Source organism: Cydia strobilella, chromosome 4, assembly GCF_947568885.1.
Source record: "Cydia strobilella chromosome 4, ilCydStro3.1, whole genome shotgun sequence".
Taxonomy (NCBI): domain Eukaryota; kingdom Metazoa; phylum Arthropoda; class Insecta; order Lepidoptera; family Tortricidae; genus Cydia; species Cydia strobilella.
The window spans coordinates 19,022,736-19,046,831 of NC_086044.1; the positions used below are offsets into that span (position 1 = coordinate 19,022,736).

The following is a 24,096-nucleotide window of genomic DNA, read 5'->3' on the forward strand; positions in this document are numbered from 1 at the left end:
CAACAAAGTGCTCATGGTCGAGACTCAGTTGATGAAGCCGAACGGTAGGTATTAAAACACTTTATTGACCAAAAAAAAAAAACAATTATTACTACAAAGGCGATGACGTTCTATTCCTTAACCATGAACTTTAGCAGTAAGACAGCTGTCACTCGTCAAGGATGAAAGATATAGACATACCTAAGTGCGGCATTCTCGCATGCCTCGGGCGTGTCGACGATACCAAAGTGCTCATGGTCGAGACTCAGCTGGTCTGTTTGTCGGTGAGAGTGAGGTAGTTTAGTTAGTAGGTATGAAAGTGCATTGGTAAGAAAGAATGGACCTAAGAAAGGAACGAGAACTTGCCCACCAAACTGCAGGTTTCTCTCTACCCAGACGAAGTTGGTGCCAGTTAAATTGTTAACGAACGGCTTGGGGTAGAAGTTGAGAGTTTCTGCACAGATGTGGCTGGAGAGAGTCGCCAGCATGCGAATGCGGAGGTGCGGTGCAGAATATGGACCATATTATACGCGAATGCCCACTCACCAGATACCACGCCAAAATACCAGGGGGTTGGACTTTTTCACCCTAGACAAACAATGTCACCCAATGGATCCAGCAATTGGGCGTACTGCTATAATAGATAGTCAACCGGGGTGAATAGAGATGGCTGAGGTGAACTTAAAATGTGATTTACTTGACAGTTTCTGAAGAAATACCCACACAAATTGTATCATAATAATTCTACTATTAATTTCAATCGAATGATAAAAATGTTGTGGGTATTTCTTAAATAAATGTCAGGTTAATCACATTTCAAGTTTCGTCCCTATTCACCCCGGCCATCCCTATTCACCCCGGTTGACGGTACCCGTTACCTATATCATATGAACGATTGTATTTTTGCCATACGAATGCCAATAAATAGTAAGAAAGAGAAGGGGCTTACCTAAGTGCGGCCTTGTCGCATGCGTCAGGCGTGTCGACGGCGGGCAAGTGGTCAGTGTCGAGACTCAGTTGGTCTAACTGTTCGTCAGTGGGCGTGGGACAGCTTTCGTTCTTGTGGCGGCTTGAGGATCGCCGCACTATCGTGAGGCCACCTTGTTCTGTTGACAAAATGAGCACAATGTTAGCTAACTGTTTTTTAAATTAGTTCTTTTGCTATTGGCTAGCTAAAGGAAAGGCTAGGTATTTGAAATCATATTACGAGAATTGTGAGACGCGATTATTTTTAACATCTTTAGTGTTCGACCGAAGTGTCGGTTTTGGGAGGTTACGGCATAAAAATCATGTTTCGGCCAAAAAAAACTGCCGAATTTGTAGAACCCGTCGAAAGTTACAATATTGAATTTTTGGTAACGTCTGACCGAATAGCGGTAGCGTTCAATCGAAGGTTCGGTTTTGGGCAAAACAAGAGCAAAACCGACCTTCGGTTTCGGTTGCTTAGCTAGCGTAGGTACACCTACGTTAAAGCTCCCCAGTTAAAATAAGCATAATTTAGAAAACAGTAAGGCGTCAGGTAAATATAGGTAACGGCTTAGATACCACTACATTATGGGATTAACTTTGTTCATAAATAAAGTTTGCAACAAACATAAAATATTGATAAATTGCAGGAAATAAGTGTAAAACTGTACTAAAGCTACAAACGATAAGGCAAAGGAAAATATGTATTCTGCTTGCGATTTTAAAAGCTGTTTGCTTTTATTGTTACCTCTGTTTCGTGCAACATGCGATTTGTGAACGACTAATATTTATACGTCAAAATAAATTTCAATAGTTATGAGAAAAGAGGTGGTGTAAAAAATACGTGCTATTTTAGCAATACAGGTCTCGTCGCAAAATAAAACAAAAACCTGATTATAGTTATATCTTTCTTATTACTAGTTCTATAGTTTCATTAATAAAATATGTCGCTACAAAAACGAGTAATAAATATTTGTCGGAAAATCCTACTTTAATTGAATTGAATCCTGGTTGACATCGTACGTTTCGTAAAGTGTTCGTAAAAATCTCTATAGAAATGTAGTACAACTCCTAATACATGAGACGCTGTTGGCATCATCGTCGATAAAGTGTAAAACTAAATAACCCAAATTGGATATAAAATAATTGAATTCAAAATAGGGAGGATGACGGAAGATACTTAAAAATTAAAAAACATTCTTGCTTTAGGTATACAGAACCATAAAATTAATACCCAAAAGAACAGTAGGTAATTCTAATCTTAACACCTAGGTACATTCCATCATTGAACAAAGTTTTTGAAACATTTTACTGAATAGTACCTATTTTAGGAGGCATTCAAACTTTATAAAGTGTGTTAATTTAGATCACCTTTTAGCATCACTCGAATAGCGCTCGCATTGATATTGTTCGAGCGAGATGCACCGCTATAGATATTAAAAGAGATCAAAACAACACCAATTCGTAAAAACCGAATAGGCTTCCTGAATAGTCCATCGATGCAGCTTTCAATCCCCACTATACCCATTCAGGCCGGCCCGCTATTCACTCTTTGAGCACGACACTTGCCTTTTTGCGTCCGTTGCAGATTGCTACTCGTTTACTTTCTATTGACGTTCTTGTACGGTCCACTTGAGAGTATCTATACAAATTGGAATCTTGTTACACAGACATAAGTTTGAAAATGATTTGATAAGTGGAAATGTACACTGTGTTATTGACGCTCTTGCTTCAATCGGGTGGGAAGCCGTGTACTCTATTCATTTTCTTTGCGGATCGGCTACGGACAGAACGTTTAAGTATTCTTTAAATGAATAGAATGTAAAAAATGCCGATTTATGATTGATTTGTGAATTAGAGATAAATGTTTGACCGTTCGTTACGTTACAGTTCATATAATAATCGTAGTAACATAAATTATAATGTTGCTTAACGCTGCAGTACAGATTCCAAAAAGCTGCTCTTCGAGATAATTGCCCACAAAATTTATGAATATGCTAGATTTCAATTAAGCAGACAGATAACACTGGAACATTATCACATGACTGAAATAATTAGTGACTCTGTGATGTGTGTGTGTGTTCCTCGCGATCCGCCATATTGAAAAACAAATCCAAAAAAATAATCGACAAAATGATTATATATAAATTATTTATTATAATTATCGAACCTGCTCACAAAATTTCACGAGAATCGGTAGAAAAATGCGGCCTGAAGAGAACATTCGGACATACGAATACATTTTTGCCCAAACTGAAACGGAGACATTCGCTATTGCTCGGTCAATTAATATGTATCAAGCTTATAAGTAGTGATTTTGCTATTGAGATTGAAGATGTAATGTACTATGAGCGGACTTCTTGAACATGTGTAACCCTACGTCAGAAATTACTTATTCTACGTAACAGGTTAGCTAATAACAATATTCGTAAAGTATTTATGCTGTTCCTAGGCAGTTTTGCTTCTGGACCCTTTTTAGAGCTTGTCAAAATTATTATCTCTGCTAGCCAAAAGCCCGCGGTTAAAATGTACCTTTGTCTCTCGGCAGATAAAGGCCTTGATTGTTTATTTTCGAGATTGGATTATGCTGGGGAAAATAATTGCACAATTAATCCGAAGAGTTTTGCAGTTTTTAGAGGGATGTGGATTTTTGAGGTTTGTTTTTCTACTTCTCTTAATACTTCTAGTGACTGTTTTCTTTTCTGTTAAATATTCACTGTCAATTGTAAACCTTACTCGCAGATGGCTAAGATACAGGCTCAGCCTAGTTTGGTCACTGACGTATAATGTACTAATATTGTAAAACCTGATTTTATTTATTCTGTGGCGTCTCCTCTAGCTGCCACTGTCGACGTCATCTAACAGATGGCGTTAGGGAGCTAGAACGCAATTAGCTAGAAGCCTACATCGCGGTTACGAAGTTTCAAATGTCACTTACTATATATACTGCTTCTGACTAACTCTCAGTGGACTTCGGTCCCCAGGCATAACACCCGCCTGGAGAGAGTACTCTCTATTGGCCCTCTCTCTACACATACCACAATTCAATGTTGTGAGAAGTAAATGTAACTTAGAAGTGAGTACAAGGATGGCACATAAGTTGATATTTGACAAAAAAAAATCGTACCTGGGAATTCTGTGAAACTTGTTGCTATTGGTTTTACCGCAGTAGCATATTGTAACTGCACTTTGAGGCGAGATCGACGTATGTAAAATGTAAAGATTTTTATATATAAGACCTACTGAATAAGCGTGGAATATGCTAGTAAGTAAACCAATGTCAACATAGAAACAAGGTCATAGAAGATATGTCACCAAACGTTAAGATATTAAAAAACGATCAGGTGTACATAACTCATAAAAATAACACTAAGATGTATTTTGAATGTAAGTAATAACTAGTAATTATTATATTCAATTATAATTAGTAAAAAAAAAAATGTAAATGCAACTGCGTGTGTCACATTTTTTTTTCTTCCTTTGTGGGGGTGAAGAGTAACTTACAAGGGAGGTGTACTATATGCCTAAATTAACATATTACCAGTGACTATACGTTACTGTGCAACATAAATATGCGACGCACGGAATTGCATAAATACAATGTAAACAATAATAGTCTATAAATAATTAATGTTTAGATTTACTTGCTTTCTTTATACTTGACTACCGATAATATAACACATCTACGTTATCTTATCTTATCTTATCTTATCTTATAGTTTCGCGGGCCCTTACGGATACACTTCGACCCATAGGGATCTTTTGTGCAGTTACATCTACGTTAAACCATCTATGTTTGCAAAGCAAATAAACTCATATCATAGAACGCATATAATAAAATAGACAGTATGTACATGTTTGTATTATTGTGTGAAAGAATCGGTCATCTTGGATTACAAAGTCACCCATGTTCGGTGTCCCATATCATATAGCAAATTGCAGACGTAGGTATCTTGTCAAAACAAAAATAAAAAATAGTAATAAAATAAAAGTAGTTATAATATAAGGCATATTCGTCATCCCTAGCGGTATTCAAACATCAGATGGTTGACAGTCCTCAACTGTGCGTTTCTCTAGAAACTTCCTGCCTCGCACAGCTAAACTGTAGAATGAACTGTCGCTTGCGGTATTTCCGGACCGATATGGCCTTCAAACCTTTAAGAAAAGAGCGTATTCCCATTTTAAAGGCCGGCAACGCACTTACAACCCCTCTGGTGTTGCGGGTGTCCATGGGCGGCGGTAATCGCTTACCATCAGGTGATCCGTCTGCTCGTTTGCCTCCTATTTCATAAAAAAAAACAAATAGTATCAAGTATTTGAAGAACAAGTGCCACTCTTTAACAGCAAAGTTACAAAAAAAAATATCAACATGCCAATAAACGACTGAGAAAGTGCTGCAATAGGGAATATTACGCAAAACTCTGCGTAGGGGCGCCACTACCACAATCTGAGGGTCTATCGCGAAACAAGAAAATCGAAATTTCGTTACCTAACATCTCTGTCACTTGCATATTCGAGCGATAAAGAGGCAGATAGCGAAATTTCGGATTCGCGTTTCCCGGTAGGTCCTCTGTAAACAAACCGCCTTGATGCACCAATGTCATGTTTTATTATCTCTGAAAACTTGTCAAAAACCTGTACAGTATGTATAAGTTACTCTATGGTTTACTAAAGGGGCTAGTGCTGCACTCTGGTGGCAGAACATTGCAGTAATACCCCCTATTGCTGCAACAATGTAGACGACGACAACATTGATCATTTAAAAATGGCCATGCTAAGGTGAAGCATAGTCAAACAAGGTATTGTTAGATTTTAAACATCTTGATGGGATTGAAAAAAGGCTTCGTCGTCTCGTGTTATGATGAATTGTTTAAAAAAAAAAGGTTTACGTGTTCCATCGAAGAGGTTATATTTAGGTTAATTATACATCTCTTTTTTTTATAATCTTTGATATATTTAACTTCTTATTTGTACATTATTTGAACTCATTATTGTATCGTTTGACTAATAATTTAAATATTCCATCCCTTTAAAGGACAGTTCAGGTCAAGACAATGTTTTTGGACATCAAACATTCAATGATAAAAATATTATGGATGGTATTGAAAGGATGCCAATCTCTTATGGCAGAATTGTTGCAAAAGTGACCGCTTTCAGCTTTAAATAATAGTTCCTAATCTCTCCGGTGGCGCTAGTTAGGCTCTGGGACATGAGTATAACATGAACCATATAAGGCAACAAATTACGCGACCAAATTACGTAGGTTGTTTTTGGTAGTATTTCGGTGTATGGTGGCGCCGCCTAATTACTGTTTTTTGATGGACACTTTTCATACATAGAGATTTGGCTCCTTTATATAGTCTCCATGAAAAATATGTTTAATTTTATTCACTCCCATCAAAACATCAAAATCTGCCATAGAACTTAAATAACATATAATTCACAATTGAAACAATATAAACAATACACGAAATTATAAGGTTGGTACAAATTATAACTTGCGAATGCAAAAGTGCAAGATCAGAGGAGGAATGCGGCAATATAACGTGCACGTAGAGGTGGTTATCATGATTTTGTCTTTTGATTTTTTTCTGACGGTCTACAAATTTACAAAGGTTTCTGCGGTGATCCGAAAAATCTGTAGAATATGGACACTAAGGCTTTCATTATTTTTGAAATTCAGGTCGACAAGTAGAATTTGTATGTACAGATTAATTTCATTTGCCTCGTAGTTTTAACTAACTGACTGTATCTAATCTCTCAAAAATTCTACGCAAACAATAGATAGAATAGCGCTAGGTCACCGTCTCTATGTTTAAAAGTCAAAAATCTAATATTGTTTAGTAGAATTAGAGCAAACCTGTTCACAGCTATAATTTGAATCTAATCTCTATTCCTAGATAGAGAGAGATAGAGAGAGAGAGATAGAGAGAGAGAGAAAAAGAGAAAGAGAAAGAGAGAGAGAGAGAGAAAGCTAGCCGACAAAGTAGACCTTTTTGTGGAATACTTTTTGTAGAACTTGTATGTCCAGCGTAAATTTGCCTCGTAGTCGCATTTTAATCCTAAAAATTATATGCAAAGTAAGTACCTATTTCCAGGTATAATTTGAATACTTTTAAATCGAGAGAGAGATATAGACAGAGAGAGAGAGAGAGAGAGAGAGAGAGAGAGAGCTGCTCATTCTCGACCTCATATTAGTTGCGATTGTGGTCAAGTACTTGAATTTTTTTTTGATATTTTTTTTACCTATTGCTGACAAATTTTGACAACAAACATCATGATAACCACCTGTTCCTAAAAGACCGTGCTTACTAGGGGTGCCGTTGCGCGGTGCGGGAGGCGGAGGGGGGCGCGGCGCCTCCTCCCGCGGCGCGCCCGCGCTGCCCGGCGGACTCGCCACTGCAACACCAACCATATGGATATTAACATAGGGTACATATTGAATTGGGTGTGGGAAGTATAGGTAAAAATCTTCAGGAGTATTATAGCCTCCTGAGATCCAGGGGCAGTTGTTTTGTATTTGAATTTGGAACCTCTAGTTAAACAATAAAAGTTCAATATACCTATAGATTGTGGAATGTGTACAAAAAATTGTACGAGGCGTCTCAGGAGGATTGAGGTGGGTTGTGATGATAGTTGTTATGTTTATTACAAAATAGGTGGCAAAATAAGTCTTTGCCCTTCTATATACACCCTAGAATTAACGTATTTATTATAAATATATATGCGTATAGTTGATCGCTGACTGTTCGCACTGCCTGCGAGATTTATTCTAAGAGCCGGTAAATAATCATTCGCTGATCGTCGGCAGTGGAACAGCTGCCTATACTAATATAGGCATAAAACAGTAGATTAATTGATATCCACCATTTGGTTTAAATTTCATTCTATAAAACAATGCTCTTGAGACGAGTTTCCTCTGGAATTATCATATAAAAAATTCTCGGTTGGACAAGTTTACATAATTTGATGTATATTATCAAGGGGTTCGTGTTTTTTAGATTACTGATTATTATTATAAGAATCTTTAAAAAATTGTATAAATAGTATTTGTTTTTTACTCCTAACACTTATAATAATAATAAAAAAGTGTAACAAAGCTGTGTGTAATAATATACATCAAATTATGTTTTTCTTAATGTCAATATCCACTAATCCAGAGGAAAAATGAGGACTACGTTTAAAATATGATGGAGTAGCGTGGACAAACTACTATCGTCTTAAAACTATTAAACATTCTCTGTTGAATCTAAAGTTTCCTGGGAGCAAACATAATATCGCATATCGTAGGAGCAACATACACGTGCCATTTTAGTTCAAATACACCAAAGCGTAATGAAAACGGCTCACCATAAATCATCATTATCCTACAGAATGGTTTTAGAATTTTATAAATTTTTACATGATGATTATTAACAGTTTTGAATGATTCACGGCTAATTTCACTAGACTTACGTCATGTTGACCGGGATATGGACCGTGATTACCTTTTGTATTGTTTTCGAGCTCCTGATATTTGCTTCGCTACGTACTGTATTTTGTATTTAGGTACCTTTTGAATACAATATAATAGTTTTTACGTTGCTGGATTCGTCAATCTATGCGTCCAAAGTTTAAACGGCCGTTTTAGTTTTGAGTTTATAGATCGACGAATCCAGCAACTGTAAAAACTTTTATAATGTATTCAAAAGATACCTAAATACAAAATACAGTACGTAGCGGCCCCCTTGTTTGAATATCTATCGTTAATTTTAAATAATTACAATTATCTAGCAGTGACGCTAGTAAGCACGTTAATGGGCTCTTAATTTAAGTAGACCAGAATGCGTAGGAACTTTTATGTTTTTATTGTTAAACATAAATTAATCATTAATCTGATAACGCCATATCAGAAATCATAATGTGATACAGTGAGGTTCGAATTTGCATGGAGAATACATACATACAATACATACACTGTACATACATGACGGGCTAAACCACATTTACCAAATGCGAACATACTCAATATGTACTCTGTTCTGTACCCAAATCTCAAGTGTGAAAACTTCGAAGTCCCAAACTTATGGTAGGTATTGTCAACGATTAAGATTTATGAGGAATTTCAACTGTTTGATATTTCACATTAGACTCAAATTACATCTGTGCGCGATGATCTATAGAACTTTTTAATATTCAAGATCTAAATAATGGCAAACTTTGTGATCCGTTGGGTTGCTTTAGGGTAGAATCTTGAACTCTGATATGTAATAACAAGGGCGTAAGTCTTTTGACGATACTCATTGACATGGATCTTGGCCCTTGAAACTTGAATCAAACACAGTCAGGCTAAGAGATACTTAAAAAGTTACATCCCTTTGAAATTCATGGAATGTTGACATTGTAACATTTTTATAAGGATAATAAATTATTAATATTCGTTTTGAAAAGTTATTTAATTCAATTCTCAAAAATCTCTTTGGTAAGTCAACAAAAAAGTTTTTTTCACAGTTTACGAAAAAAAACTATTTAAATCAGATAATAAAACTTTTAGGTACATAGTAGCAATATTTAAATTAGGACAAATTGAATCCCATCAAAAACATTACATGTAAAAAGATGCCAGTCTCGCAACGCAATACTTCTACTACAAAAAAGTTTAGAGATGTAATGTGATACCACGTCGGTTATTTTAGTCAGTGCCAGGGGGTGTCAAAACCGCATCAATATTAGATATCTTTAATTTTTAATACGTATAATGACTTGGCCGAATTACGATTAATACAGGTTTGTTAATATAGGCCGTTAGCTTATCGTTTCTGAACATATTATAGGAAGGTTATGATATGGATGTAGATATAGCAGTGTACATAATTAGGCATTAAAATACTCGTGTGTCGTGTGATCCTTTTATGAAACTCGTTTCGTTCGTTTTTTAATGCCCACACTCGTATTTTAATGCCTTTCATTATGTAGCACTATTCATATATCGTGAAACAAGTTGCAAACTTAGTCTGCTACAAACTGTAAAAGGCAGAACTTCCAGCATTAGGTACCTTCATAATGCCAACACTTAAAACGGAAACAATGAACAATAACGAGAACATTTAAAGTTAAGGTGTAGTAAGTTCGTGTTTCTCTCGCTCTCACTGAGCGTAAGCGTGAGCGAGATGGCAGTGCGCTATGCGCTATAATGTTTTTAATTTTAATTTTTTGTGTTTTAAAATATAAAAACAATTAAATAGTAAAAAGCGGACAAGTGCAAGTCGGACTCGCCCACCGAGGATTCCGTACTTTTTAGTATTGGTTGTTATAGCGCCACAGAAATATATCATCAGTGAAAATTTCAACTGTCTAGCTATCACGGTTCATGAGACAGACGGACGGACAGACGGACAGACAGACAGACAGACGGACAGAGGAGTCTTAGTTATAGGGTCCCGTTTTTACCCTTTCGGTACGGAACCCTAAAAAATAATTCCTTCCTAATAGTGGTTTCTAGTCATAGCTCGTTCGAACTTATGTATGAAGCAAATAATATAAGAAATTAGACCAGTCATAAACTCATTTTCCCTTCGGTCGTATCAAAACAAGATCAAAACTATAGCAAATTCTGAAGTCAAATTGGGCCCATTGGTTTGATACCACTATTTTCGGAACCTGAGGAAATTTCTATTTCAAAAGCAGAAGTTGTATCTTAGGGTGGTAATTGTACATAATATTATTAGTTTACCTGTTTTTGTTTTTAATTTGTTTGTAGTTTTGCAGTGACATTGTATATTTCATACTATTATGCTGGACAACTATTTTGAAATAATAAAATAAATAAAATTTGCCAAGCGGGCTAGGTGCTCAAAATGTCTTTAGATATAGTTGGTCAAGCAAATTTTGTAAGTAGAAAAAGGCGCGAAATTCAAGTTTTCTATGGGCCGATATCCTTTCGTCCCTACATTTTTTAAATTTGCCGCCTTTTTCTACTGACAAGATTTGCTTGACCAACTATACGTATAGTTTCAGACTGGGAAACCGAAACCCAATTTTATTGAAACATTGGACCACCGACACGAAACAAATTGCCTGCCTCCGACGTTGCCGGTTTGATCTGATACATTTCATATCAGAATTGGGAAAACAATATTTCATATAAAAGAATTGAATGGATGTACAGAGAACATGATTGAATTTTTATATTGGAAAGAATTTGTGACATTGTCACAAACTAACAATGAGCAATTTGCACACTGGCACAAAGTATAGCCACGCTGTTACTATGGAAATCATTATAGTGCGCATGACATGTATGTATACGTACTGTATATACACGGTGGCTAAAAAATAAGCGCATTCCCGTTGCCAGGGTGGTTTTGGGATTATACTGAGCAATTTTTAGTGTGGGATCAACCCCGAAATCGCGAAAAAAAAATTGGCTGGCCATACATTTTGGCTGGTCCATTTTGCTATGGGAGGGTAAATGTTTTTTTCGCGATTTTGCTTTGCAAAGTTGCTCAGTATAATCCCAAAACCTCCATGGCAATGGGAATGCACTTATTTTTTAGCCTTATTTTAAGAAGCAGACACAAATTTGGGGGAAAAATTTAATGACTGGTACAGTATCAAGTGTCTTAAATATGGCTGCATTCATCATACTCAAAAATATGTCCCAAGCTCTTATGTCAGCGAATTAAGAACAATGGGATATATTTTTGAGTAAGTTGTATGCACCCAGTTTTTTACACTTGGGGTTCCTTTATTTGGGAAAAGTATCGATTATTGAATTCATTGGTCAAGCAAATCTTGTCAGTAGAAAAAGGCGCGAAATTCAAATTTTCTATGGGACGATAACTTTTTTTCTAAAGACAAGATTTGCTTGACCAACTATACCAACATATCATTAAAGTTTGCCCCCTGAAATCCAATGTTTGTTTATAACCATTAACAACTTATTCTGTGCCACTGGATAGTCGTGAAATATTGACAATTACCAACTTTACATTTATAATTTAAAAAAAGTTTTAAAATGGATCTGTTAACAAGACATGCACAAACGTTGCAAGTTCCTATATGAAATAACAACGAAACTTCAGCTATGCGCATAAAAGACACCAGCACAGGCGACTGACTTTTGATCAATAATACAAACAGTGGAAAAGCAAGCGAATTTGTATCTCGGACAACCTTGGAAAGGATTATTCTAGAGACGCATTCAGGGTAGGAAAATATGATACAAGTTCTATTTATCTCTTCCGTTGTCAAACACACACACACACACACACAAACGTTGCAAGGTCCTATGAAATAACAATGAAACTTCAGCTATGCGCATAAAAGACACCAGCACAGGCGACTGACTTTTGACCAAATACAAACAGTGGAAAAGCAAGCGAATTTGTATCTCGGACAACCTTGGAAAGGATTATTCTAGAGACGTATTCAGGGTAGTAAAATATGATACAAGTTCTATTTCTCTCTTCCGTTGTCTTTATTTCTTGGTGTAGCCACCGGAAGTCATACCATTGCGAACAGAAATAGATAGAACTTGATAAGATGGGACTGATACATGATATCATTTTTCGATTCTCTGTGTTTTACATATTTATGATTAAAATATCCATATTTACCTGTGACTGAAATTTCATGCTGAAATTCATATTGTTAGGGAAACAGCGGGAAACGCCGTCGATTGTCGCGATAATCCTAGTGTGGCCGTATGAAAAACGTCGAATTAACGCGATAATTAACGCGTTTCCCGGCGTTTCCCGTTAGTGTGGCCCCAGCATATTGTTTTTGAAAATAATGACGTATATGGATGCAACTAACATCATTTTAAAAACCGGAACATTGTATACTGAGGCAATTCACTTGCACCACAGTAGGTACGCAGTACATTTAATGTCATGGTGTCATGGTGGTGTCATGGTGGTCATATAACAAGAAAACGACAAAAAAAAAAACAAGAATTTCAATTACAAATACTTCTATGAATTGCAATTCTTTTGACAATTAGGTAACATAAAACGCTACTCTAGCCCGGTTCGCTAAAAATATTATGGCCATTGGTTTTACACATTTCGAGTTATCCTGTTTTTCGCACATACTACAATTTCATAATTTGAAAGTTACACCTTTGCGAGCCTCCTTTAGTGATATTGAAATCGAATAAGGATAATACTTTACGTTTCTGAATAAGCTGGTCTCTCACAAAGTATATGATTTCAACATTCAACAAGATTCACACAAATATTTACCTTGAAAAGCAATATAGGTACGTACTTAAGTCCCGGGCAAGCTCTGCTCGGCCGAATTTCACCTTCCCATACAAACGGAGTTTCGTTCTCATTTTAAAACTACGTGTTGGATTGTAATGAAACTTTGCACATGAGGTATATCTAGGTCTGTAAGTAAGTAAGTAAGTAAGTAAATATTATTTATTGCACCAAAATTATACATTTTACAAACATGTAAAACTACAAAGAAGTAATTAGTTTATATAGCTCCAGTTTATAAAACAAACGAAATAGAGCAAAAACAAGTTTTGTATGAAAAACTTAAATTCGCTGTATTTTTTTAACCATGGTATCTGAAGCTACATAAGCTAATTACCAGGCATCGTAAATTAAAGTACTAGGGTTGTTACTTAGTCAAGTCTAGTCAAAGTACGTCATTTCAATGGATTTCGCTCGCAGTTTACGATGCCTGCTAATTACAGTTATAGATATACCTTATCCTATTTAAGGCTCGGCCGCCAACCTCGATTCCCTACAACTATGTAGGTGGTGCGCTGACGTGCCCAAAATGTGCTTTAGCAAGAAGTTAGGGTACGTGAGCCACCTAAGGGCGCACCAGAGAGCGGATCAGCTACACGCTAATAACGCGAATTAAAAATTGCCTACTCCAGAGCACACAGTCGCTGTGGCCGAAATCGGTCAGGAGAGCATCATCATCATCATCATCATCATCATCCTATTGTAAGTAAAAAGTTCAGAGCAAACTAACTACTCGTTGTAAAATAAGAGCGTAACTACGTTTGTATGGAGAACCGAGCTTGCCGGGGACCTTTAACAGAGTTGAATCTCATTTCTCCTGAAGTTGTAAAAATTCTCAGTAAAACATAAATGGGGAAGATCAAGAATGGATCTTGTTTACTTACAAAAAAAGAAGGGAAAGTGTTTGTTGTATGAATCTGGTGTTTACCTGTAACAAGAAATATTTAGATTAGCATTGAATATGCAATTTTGTTATTATCTTATCGCATATATGTGTTCATCGGATACATTACACAATTATGCAATTTATAACCTTATAACAGGATTACCGGTTAAACTTAAAATGGCAAATTCGTCTCGAGATTTATTTTTTATTTTATGCTCATTAAAGTTGTTTAATTGTAATACTGATAGCTTATTAATATGCAGTGAACTAATGAGGAAGTGTGCAGCTAAAGAATTAGATAATAATCTTGAAATGCGATAACCAAGTAACCATTATTTAGTCAACACCCGGCAATCCAACGTGGCTATTTGTAAAATCCAACTACTTACCACTTTACTAAATGCAACTACGGAACAAAACAACGTAGGGGAGATTGAGGTGAGTCGTGACAGAGGAGAGTTGTGACATCGTCCATTTTTTCGCAATAGCGGGCGTTTGTTAGTTCAAGTTACTAGCTAACAAACGCGCACTGTTGCGAGCTCGCTAACAGTTAATAGGTTCCAAAAAATCGACTATCAGCGCGATTCGAGAAATGAATTAGAGATTCACTAGATATGAAATAGTGAAGATATGTGACGTTTCACGGCAAAATGTACCTTATGGCGGCTGGCGCTCTCTAATTCATTCATTTTCCCGAATCGCGCCGTTTGTCACAACTCACAACACCTCGGTCTTCCCTAATGCAACTCTACAAGTACACTTTTTACATAGGTGAAATCATTATAAATTTGATGGAAGCTATTAAAAAACACATTTTTAAAAGAAGAATAAATTGTAACGCAAAATTGTACTGAAATGACAGCTGTCGCCGTGCCCAGGCTATATATAATAAGTTATGGCAAAAATTTCATTTTTGGTACAAGCTTTTATTGCTGACTGTACTTTTCTTTCTACAAACAACTAATACTCATCGAGACAATTCTAAAAACCCGAAACACAGATAGGTTGCGTTGTTTTATTACAGAGTTCCTATAGCCACCACCTGTCTCCGTTATTAGATCAGCTCCATAGTACCAAAATATTGCATGTCACCCGACTTACACACGTATGTAAATTTTCAGCTTCATCGGAAACCGGGAAGTGGGTCAAATTGAGCTTGCAAGATTTGACCTGTCCATACATACTACAGTTACATAGGTACATTGTACATTGCAAGTTAATAAAAAGCTTGTAAAAACACTTATAATAAGTTCAAAAATATTGAAGGGCTGTCACGCTTATGAAAATAATGTTCAAACTTAACAGAGTCTCAACGGCCTATCAGGTCTAATCTTCATGATATCCAATACAATGTGGCAATGAAAAATAGCCTCTCCCACTTAGTACTAAGAATGAAGATAAGTGTCAGATTAAATTGGACGGCTGGTAGGTAATTTTGTGGGAATATTGATTTTGATGTAATCCACCGTCTTTCAATAGATCTCGGTATTATTAAGCTCTCAATATTTGATGTATGTTAGGAAATGAGACTTCAGGCGGCAGTCAGCGATCTGAGACGAAGAAATGTTGGTGTATCTGTGTGCTTGGGTACCTATACTTAAAGTTAGACATAATTTTTTACATATTCTAAGATATTAATTTATCCAAATGCATACTTAAAAATATTTTTTATGATTTATTTAATAATTCTTCTAAATATTAGGGGTCCCTTTTTATAGTATTTTGTAAATAACTTTTAAACGGTGGCCCGTAGCAAAAAATGTTCTACTACATAAGTAATCTACATATAATTTTCTACAAAAAAGATTAACTGTTTCGCTAGCATCAATATTTCAAAATACATTATAGTGGAAAAGTTACCTATAATTTGTTCTAAGGTAGGTTTTTTTGTTTTTCGTAAGAAAAAACCCCATACCCGTTAGCTTCCCCCCACCCTCGGGTACTTTTAGTATGTCGTTTAATACACCATTCCCTACAACTATGCCAAAATTGGCTTATACACGAATTATTTCCCACGATTGACAATGTTTGGTCTTCGTTTGGTGGCCTAAATTGTTGAATTTCATTCGGGCTCCAAGCCGCTACCTTACATGATTTCATTTTAGTTGTACAGTCGCCATCAGATATATCGGAGCGGCCGAGGTGCTCACAAATATCTGAACACGCCTCTATTGTCAAGGCGTTAAGTGCGTGTTCTTATTCACTTATAATTTTTGAGCACCTCGGCCGCTCCGATATATCTGATGGCGACTGTACCTACCTCAAAGACTTTCGAGTCCAGTGCAAACATTTACCGGGCGTGTTTATGAACCTCACTGCCTCTGTAAACTGGGGGTTAATGAATACCTCTTCTACGTAAACGGCCAAACTGAAATAGCTGCTTGAATATTAAAGCATGTTTAGAAATGGAATTCAAATTTGAATCTTATTTGTTTGAGTTAAAGTTTCATTTAGGTACATTTTGGAATGGATTGTAGAAATGATTGAAGGCACAATTTTGAATACCCGTGTAGAATTTAATGGCGTTATTCATAAATGCGTTACTGGCCTGAATTAGCTATGAATCGTTGGTCTTTATCTATCATTTTGACTTATGTATTTGTGAGAAAGGGATAAAACATAATTTAAATAAATCAGGCTCGTAAAGTTTTATGAATAAGGGGGTAAGTTATTTCCGCCGAATGTTTTACGCCAAATGTTGATGGGAGGTGAGATTCAGAAACGTAAAAGCTATATAAGTAAAAGCTTCTGCTAAAACTAGGTGTTGGTTATTAGTTATTACCCAAATCCTTTGAATCACTTATAATTTAATTACACGCAGATTAAACTAAAAAAGCTGTCAGACATATTACTTATGCATTTTTGTAAACTACATGTGTACATACATGTACGAGTATTATGTAGGTATGTTAGATTTTTTTAATGATGTAAGTACCTAATGTTTACTTATTAATGAAGGTGAGCTAATTAATTGTTATTAAAAATTCCCCTTATCGACAATGTAAAGAATTAAGACGAAAGTGGAGGACCCGTGCGAAATCGCCATAAATACGTACGCCACATTTTTCCCTGGATATAAACATAATTGAAAATATTTTAATACAATTTGTTGTATATCAACCACAACTATGCCCATACGTTTGTTGCTTTTTTTTTCGATTTTTTTATTATTACAAGTTAGGAGCTTTTTAAAACTTGTATGAAATCTGTTTTTCGCTCCAAATTTCCACAATAATAAAAAAATCGAAAGAATTCAAACGTATGGGGCATAGCTATGGTTAACAATGTTAACATACATCAAATTGTATAAAAATATTTTCCATAACGTCAATATCCAGACAGAAAATTTGTATGGAGAAACGGCCGTCCCCTTATCAAAACCATTTATTTGCTCTACAAGGAAGGGGAAAATAATTACCTTTAAGGAAAACATACGTGGATTCAGTGGGGAATAATTTACGAGGCAGCCGAGCTTCGCTGAACGAACTATACATTATGGCCTCGTGTTCAGATTGGTTGGAGAGCGAGTAAGTCGGTTTCTTGGGTCTACCAGTATTGCATCTGTTAACACATTCACTGCCAGAAACGTACCATTCGATTCCTTACATTTTATTAAAATATATATTGTAGAGCAACAATATACATAAACGCAATATTTCACTGACAAAATCGCAATTTTCTTGTTTTTCATGGTGACGTCACGATGTAATGCCAATTTGTTAGAAGCGTCTCGTCAGTAAAGTGCGGGTGCCAGACTTTGCCCATCATTTGTGACTTTTGTATTGCTTTAAGACAATCCAATACAGACATTTGATCCTCAAAACAAACCTGATCGACTGATACCATTTTTTTTGTGGAATACCCTATTACCACGTTATTGGCTACATAAGCGCAGATAATAGCTTGCGCTGGAAGTGAATGGCGTGAATGCGTTATCAATTAAGTTTGGACGTTATTTCGACAGCATGTCGATAGTTTCCTGCTTTTTGTGAATGCGCTGCATTTTTTTAATGTTTTTTATTAATAATAAAGTAGTCTAGTTTCAAGTAGTCCCACTTTAAGGCTCATTTAGACACTGCGGTTTTTGTTTGACCAATTGAATTCGTTGTGCCTCTGTTGTCTGGAAAGTAATGAGCGAGTTGTCTCGCTGTCTAGATGTGCCTTAAAAACGCGTGAACAACTTTATTTAATAAATAATTGTAGTTATATAGTAGTTGTACCACACAATTCTTATGTAACAATGCCAAAGAGCGCTTGATATTGGTTGGCTTGCCCGATCAACTCTTTTAGATCGGCTTGCGATTAGAATAATATATGGATAATACGAAAATCATCGACGTAGGTAATGTATATTTGACGAAGATATATTTTCTTGGTAGGAAATGCCACAATTGAAAGAAATAAAATGAGTACCTACGAGTTATCTACCTTTTTTCAATCTAACAAATTGAAGATAAACTTACATTTTAGTACTTACATTACGGCGAAGTAGGTAAAAAAAATCTCACAAGGATGTAATTTAAAGCTTGGCAATTGATTAGATATTTGTACAATTTGGCCTTCCTGTGGGACTGTTCTGAATATGGGTATTTAAGGTTTTGTTAAATAAACCAAACATGTGAGCACAAAAGGGATATAATAACAATATCGTATCCTATTAATAAAACTGAAGGTTACCCTATCCTATCAAAATCTCATCTACAAAAACCATATATTAAAGGAAAGTTCTAAACCGTCTACAGCAAAAGTTAAAATACGTCTAAGAAACTCATCTAACTTATGTATTTTCCCATTTCCAAGGATTTGATTCCGACAGATTTCTTCGTATATGAAATGAATAAGTACTCAATAACGCTTCGAACACAGCTCAGATTTCAGGACATTAACGGGAGAGCTAGACTAGGTTTATGCTCCTCGTCGAACGATTGCTTCGTGACTATAAAAGTGGCAATAAAAATCTAACAATAAGGCCTGTAGGACAAGAGGCAGCGTGTGTAGCTCATAATAGTAGTTTATGTGACTGCTACATAATGAAAGGCATTAAAATACAAGTGTAATACGAGTGTGGGTTTATGAAACGAATGAAATGAAAAAAAAAAAAACTAATGTAGGGGATTTGATTTTTTCGATTCTTTTATTATTACAAGAGTTAGGAGCATTTTAAAATTTGTATGAAATCTGTTTTTCGCTCCTAATTTCTACAATAATCAAAAAATCGAAAAAAGTCAAATGCATAGCTATGGTTAATATACATCAAATTATATAAAAATATTTTCCATAATGTCAATCCAGAGAGGAAAATGGGAACTAAGTTTGTAGGGAAAACGGCCGTCCCCTTTCCTCTTAAAAGTAATGTCATTTCATTACTAGTGGTAGTGTCTCGTCCATATATAAAGCTTACTACTTGGGTCCTCAGAGTTCCGCAAGGATCTATCCTGAGCGCGCAGCTTTACGAGTGCCATCCCATTTGCGTGTGCGATATTTATTTCTACCGCACATTACCAATAAACTTTATTAAATATGTTCCGCGTGTCATTTATTCTGTTGTTCTGTACCGTAAATGAGTATTTATTACAATTATTACCGTTGGGTATTGAGAAAGATTTATCGAAAAGTAGTACAATTGTATTGTGTAGTGCACGAGTAGGGGTTTTTAAGCCGATTGATGCAGATGGGAGGGTAATGATATTCCCATTAACCCTGTTTTATTCTATTTAATGTGATACTCTACTTTTAATTCCAGAAGCGTCGCTAATTTTAAAAATTAATGTTAAAAAGTAAATAGTTACCATTATAGAAGAAAACATCCTATATAAATAGGAGTTGTGACAAATTACTATGACTGGCTATGTTTGAAGAATGGCAGCAAAAAATCGCTGCATGCGAAAAATGTGTGTTATGTTCAGTAAATAAAAATAAATATGGCCTTATTCATAAACGCGTTACTAAATTAGCTGTGAATCGTCTTTATCTGTCATTTTGACATATGTATTTATAAGAAAGGGATCAAACATAATTCAGCTAAAACAGGCCCTTAAAGTTTTATTAATAAGGGTTAGTCGTCAACTTATAATAGAAAACCACCGCGTTACTACCAACTAAGTGCTAAGTCGGTACATTACAGAAACTATTTATTATTTTGTGTATTTATATCACGTTTTCGTTCTAATTTGTTTCCAAATTTAATATTCAAGCATAAGAGTCTTAGTTAATCGTGTTTGCTCTAGTGTAACTCAATTTGAATTTGTTCGTGCGTACTAATTGGATAATTGGACGTTTCCAAATCATGTCAGAAGGCTTAACGTGGATGAAGGATAGCTTGTACAGTCGCCATCAGATATATCGGAGCGCCCGAGGTGCTCACAAATATCTGAACACGTCTCTATTGTCAATACGTTAGAGTCCGAATTCAGATATTTCGAGCACCTCGGGCGCTCTGATATATCTGATGGCGACTGTACTAACAGCAACACACTGTACATCGGTGAACCTTATTACAAAGGCATAGGGTCCACCGATACAGTTAACAGTGTGGGCGATGGTATGAAGAAAATTAATTTGGAATTAAATGTAAATAGGTACTGTAAGTAAGTTCTTTAATTATCAATCTAGTACTGCTTTTGTCGTGACGACCGGTCTGGCCTAGTGGGTAGTGACCCTGCCTGTGAAGCCGATGGTCCTGGGTTCGAATCCCGGTAAGGGCATTTATTTGGTGATGAGCACAGATATTTGCTCCTGAGTCATGGGTGTTTTCTCTATGTATTTAAGTATTTATATATTATATATATCGTTGTCTGAGTGCCCATAACACAAGCCTCCTTGGGCTTACCGTGGGACTTAGTCAATCTGTGTAAGAATGTCCTATAATATTTATTTATATTATTTATTTATTTATAGTTATGACCAAGCATACTTAAAGTAATTTGAATTAATAAACATTTAAAAAAGGTACCAATTGTCTTAAACAAGCGGACAGACGTAAATGTCAGTTGGCTTTGCTTGGTTGACCTTGAAATAAACAATATTATATGCTTATTTTCTAATGATTTATTACAAATTAATCGTGTCATTGTTGTTGACTATTGTTAGATTGTAATTTTGTTTTTTTTTCCAGTACCTAACGAACTTTATTTCAGTTACAAAAGAGTCAACTTTTAAATCCCAAACCAAATCCTTACAAAAGAAGTCCTTTATAAAGTAGGAAAACGCATGTTGCATATAAAAACGAGAGGCACGACCCAGAATCCGTTGTTACCCGGGTTGCCATTCCAATTGATTGCGCTCGCAAAAGTGACCGTGTTCCGACATAAACGGGAAACGGGCGTTGATCGGGGCTTATTAAATGGAAGCATAAACAAGTAACTGTCATTTTTTTTGTGACACACTTTTATTGCTGACTGTACTTCTTCTCATTTGAATGTCTGTCGAGTACTTCTTGAGACCTTTCTAATAAGCCTAAACTTGATGTGTTTGTGTTTTTCCATCGAGGAGTTCCTTTGGCTACCTACCGACTGCATCATCAGAACACCTCCATGTTAGCATATTAGTGTATTGTCACCGGAATGACGATAGTACTCCAAATTTCAATTGAATCTGATACCGGAAAGTGGTTCAAATTTTAGTTACAAGATTTGAGGCACTATAGATATATACAAAGATATATACGCAGTGAAGCTAAATAAAAGTGTGTAATAAAAAAGAACAAACTGCGTGATGTATGTAGGCAAAGTGACAATCCTAGATGGATCACAGACTTCCCCTACACATGACTATTATTACTATAGAGGTCATACCAAACAATGAAACTGTCGTAACCACAACCTGTACCTGGCGACCAAAACGTCGTAAGTGCCGAAAAAATTCATAGCGCTTATGCGTTTAGGTCGCGAGATTTACGCTCCGCTTCTATAGATTGATGTCAAAACAGTATCAACACATGGATTCAGATTTAACGATTTGTTATGCTTTTGATCTGGTTTTGACACGACTTTAAAGATAGCTCAGGCAATGTGTTTTCAATAAAAAAATCAAAACCAGTTCAAAACCATAACAAGATGAATCAAGCTCCTGGATTACAGAGATGCGAAAAATCATGTGATCATTTCCATATAATATTTATATTAAGTTTGTACCAAGCAGAAACGTCTGCGAACGATGCTATTTTAGCTTAGCAATAAATTAAAAGTGGAACAATTCACTGTCTTCGGTGGGACTTGAACCCACGACCACTAGCCCAGTGCACTGTCATCTGAGCTACCAAGACCTTACCCAATCCAGTGAATATTTTATTTATTTATTTATTGAGAAACAAACAGTCTTAAAATAAACATAAGCAACTTAGCTAATAGCTACAAATTGATTTTTTATAGACCTATAGTCGTGTCGATTTTCACTATATATGAACCCGATTTTTGATTGTTACTTGGTCTAAGCCCCCGGGTCACGTATCATTGGTTCGAATGACTCGCTTGTGAATCAGAACAACTCGGCTCGTATAGCCCATAACGAGCGGGCGAGATTTATGCGACCCGCGACCAGGTTATAAAGGTGAGTTGGATTAAGCCGATGTCTGTACCAATCAGATACATAAGGAGCGGACAAGGTATTCACAATATCTGTACATGTTTATTTCACAATAGAGAGTATACTAGCCCTTTATCTGTTTACGGGTCTGAAAACCCAGTCACCGCTCAATACGGGCATGCATTGGTGAGAGTCAGCGGTTTGACATAGTTTCACTTACTTGTAACTTTTGAAGTACTACAGCTACGTGCTTCAAATTTCATACACATTAAGTATAATATGTTTAGTTAATAATTAATCACTTGGTGTATTTATATTCACTAATATTTCTTATTTCATGCTTAATATTAATCACTAAAGGGGCCCACTGACTATCAGTCCGCCGGACAATATCGGTCTGTCAGTTGTTCGGAAATTATGTCAAATTTTTGTTCTAACTGACAGGCCGATATCGTCCGGCAGACTGATAGTCAGTGGGCCCCTTAAGATAGAAGAATTTTAAGTTACTGTTAGCGAAGAGACAGGTAATGAGACGACATTACCTAAACAACTTCTTTTGATTTTTAAATGCCCTTATAATTGGCTCATAGTGAGCGGGCGAAATTTATGCGACCCGCGGCCAGAGTAGGTTATATGTAGGTGAGTTAGATTAAGTTATTGTACAGCACAGTCGTCAGATACATCGGAGCGGACAAGGTGCTCAGAAATATCTGCACACGTCTTTGTGTACAGTGAATGTTCGGCTTTTTTGCACCTGGCTGACCTTACAATATAGATATCTCTAGGTACTGTACAGAGCGTATATGAGGCATTTTCTATGAAAAGGGACCTTATTGTCGATGGCGCTTACGCCGCACAGCGTCGCGCGCTCGCGCGGTATTGTATTTATATCGGAGCATCGTTTATAATGGCGTAAGCGCCATCGACAAAAAGATCCCTTATTAAGCATTAAACTATTCTACTTCAGATTATTACTACAGAGTATTATTAGGTAATTTTCTTTAAAAAACACTTATATCAGATTATCACTAACAAAAAACACAAGAGCTCTTTTAAAATAGGTATCTAACCCAATACCCCATGTCTTGAACGTGACTGATAAATAATATACATATGTTTAAAAGATAAAATATACCCTGAGGATGTTTTATGCAAACGTGAGAGAGCTTATCAAACTCACTAGAATAGATATCCCTGTCAAAAAGAGTTATGATGAAACTATTAATTTTGAATGGATTTAAGTAGTTTTCAATTTTAAAGTTGAATTGGTTTGATGCTCGCTCGGTAAAAGGTTGAGAGTTCTATATTAATTCATGTCGGTTTACTTAGCTAAAAAGTTAAGTAAAACCCTTTTGGTTTGTAATAGTGAAGTGGTGTAGTGAATAACGAAGATTTGCGGACACATTCGCTAAGCTGAGAAGTTTTATTAAACATGCCAATTTATAGCCTAAGCAAAAAATAATGTCATTATTTACAAACTGTACACCCACAAATGCAAGC

The 24,096-nt window shown here is 36.0% G+C and overlaps 1 protein-coding gene across 4 annotated transcripts in view; it reads right to left on the reverse strand.

The window, feature by feature from the left end:
• The window catches only part of LOC134740814 (dual specificity calcium/calmodulin-dependent 3',5'-cyclic nucleotide phosphodiesterase 1-like), a 541,857-nt gene that overhangs the window by 51,536 nt on the left and 466,225 nt on the right, over positions 1-24,096 (reverse strand). For 3 of the 4 annotated variants that reach the window (XM_063673435.1, XM_063673437.1, XM_063673438.1), the window contains exons 2-3: positions 7,258-7,344; positions 929-1,085 (exon numbers count right to left, since the gene is read on the reverse strand). In XM_063673435.1, the coding sequence (XP_063529505.1) occupies positions 929-1,085; positions 7,258-7,344 (244 nt within the window). The remainder of the gene's footprint in view (positions 1-928; positions 1,086-7,257; positions 7,345-24,096) is intronic. The other variant, XM_063673439.1, reaches the window with a different exon arrangement.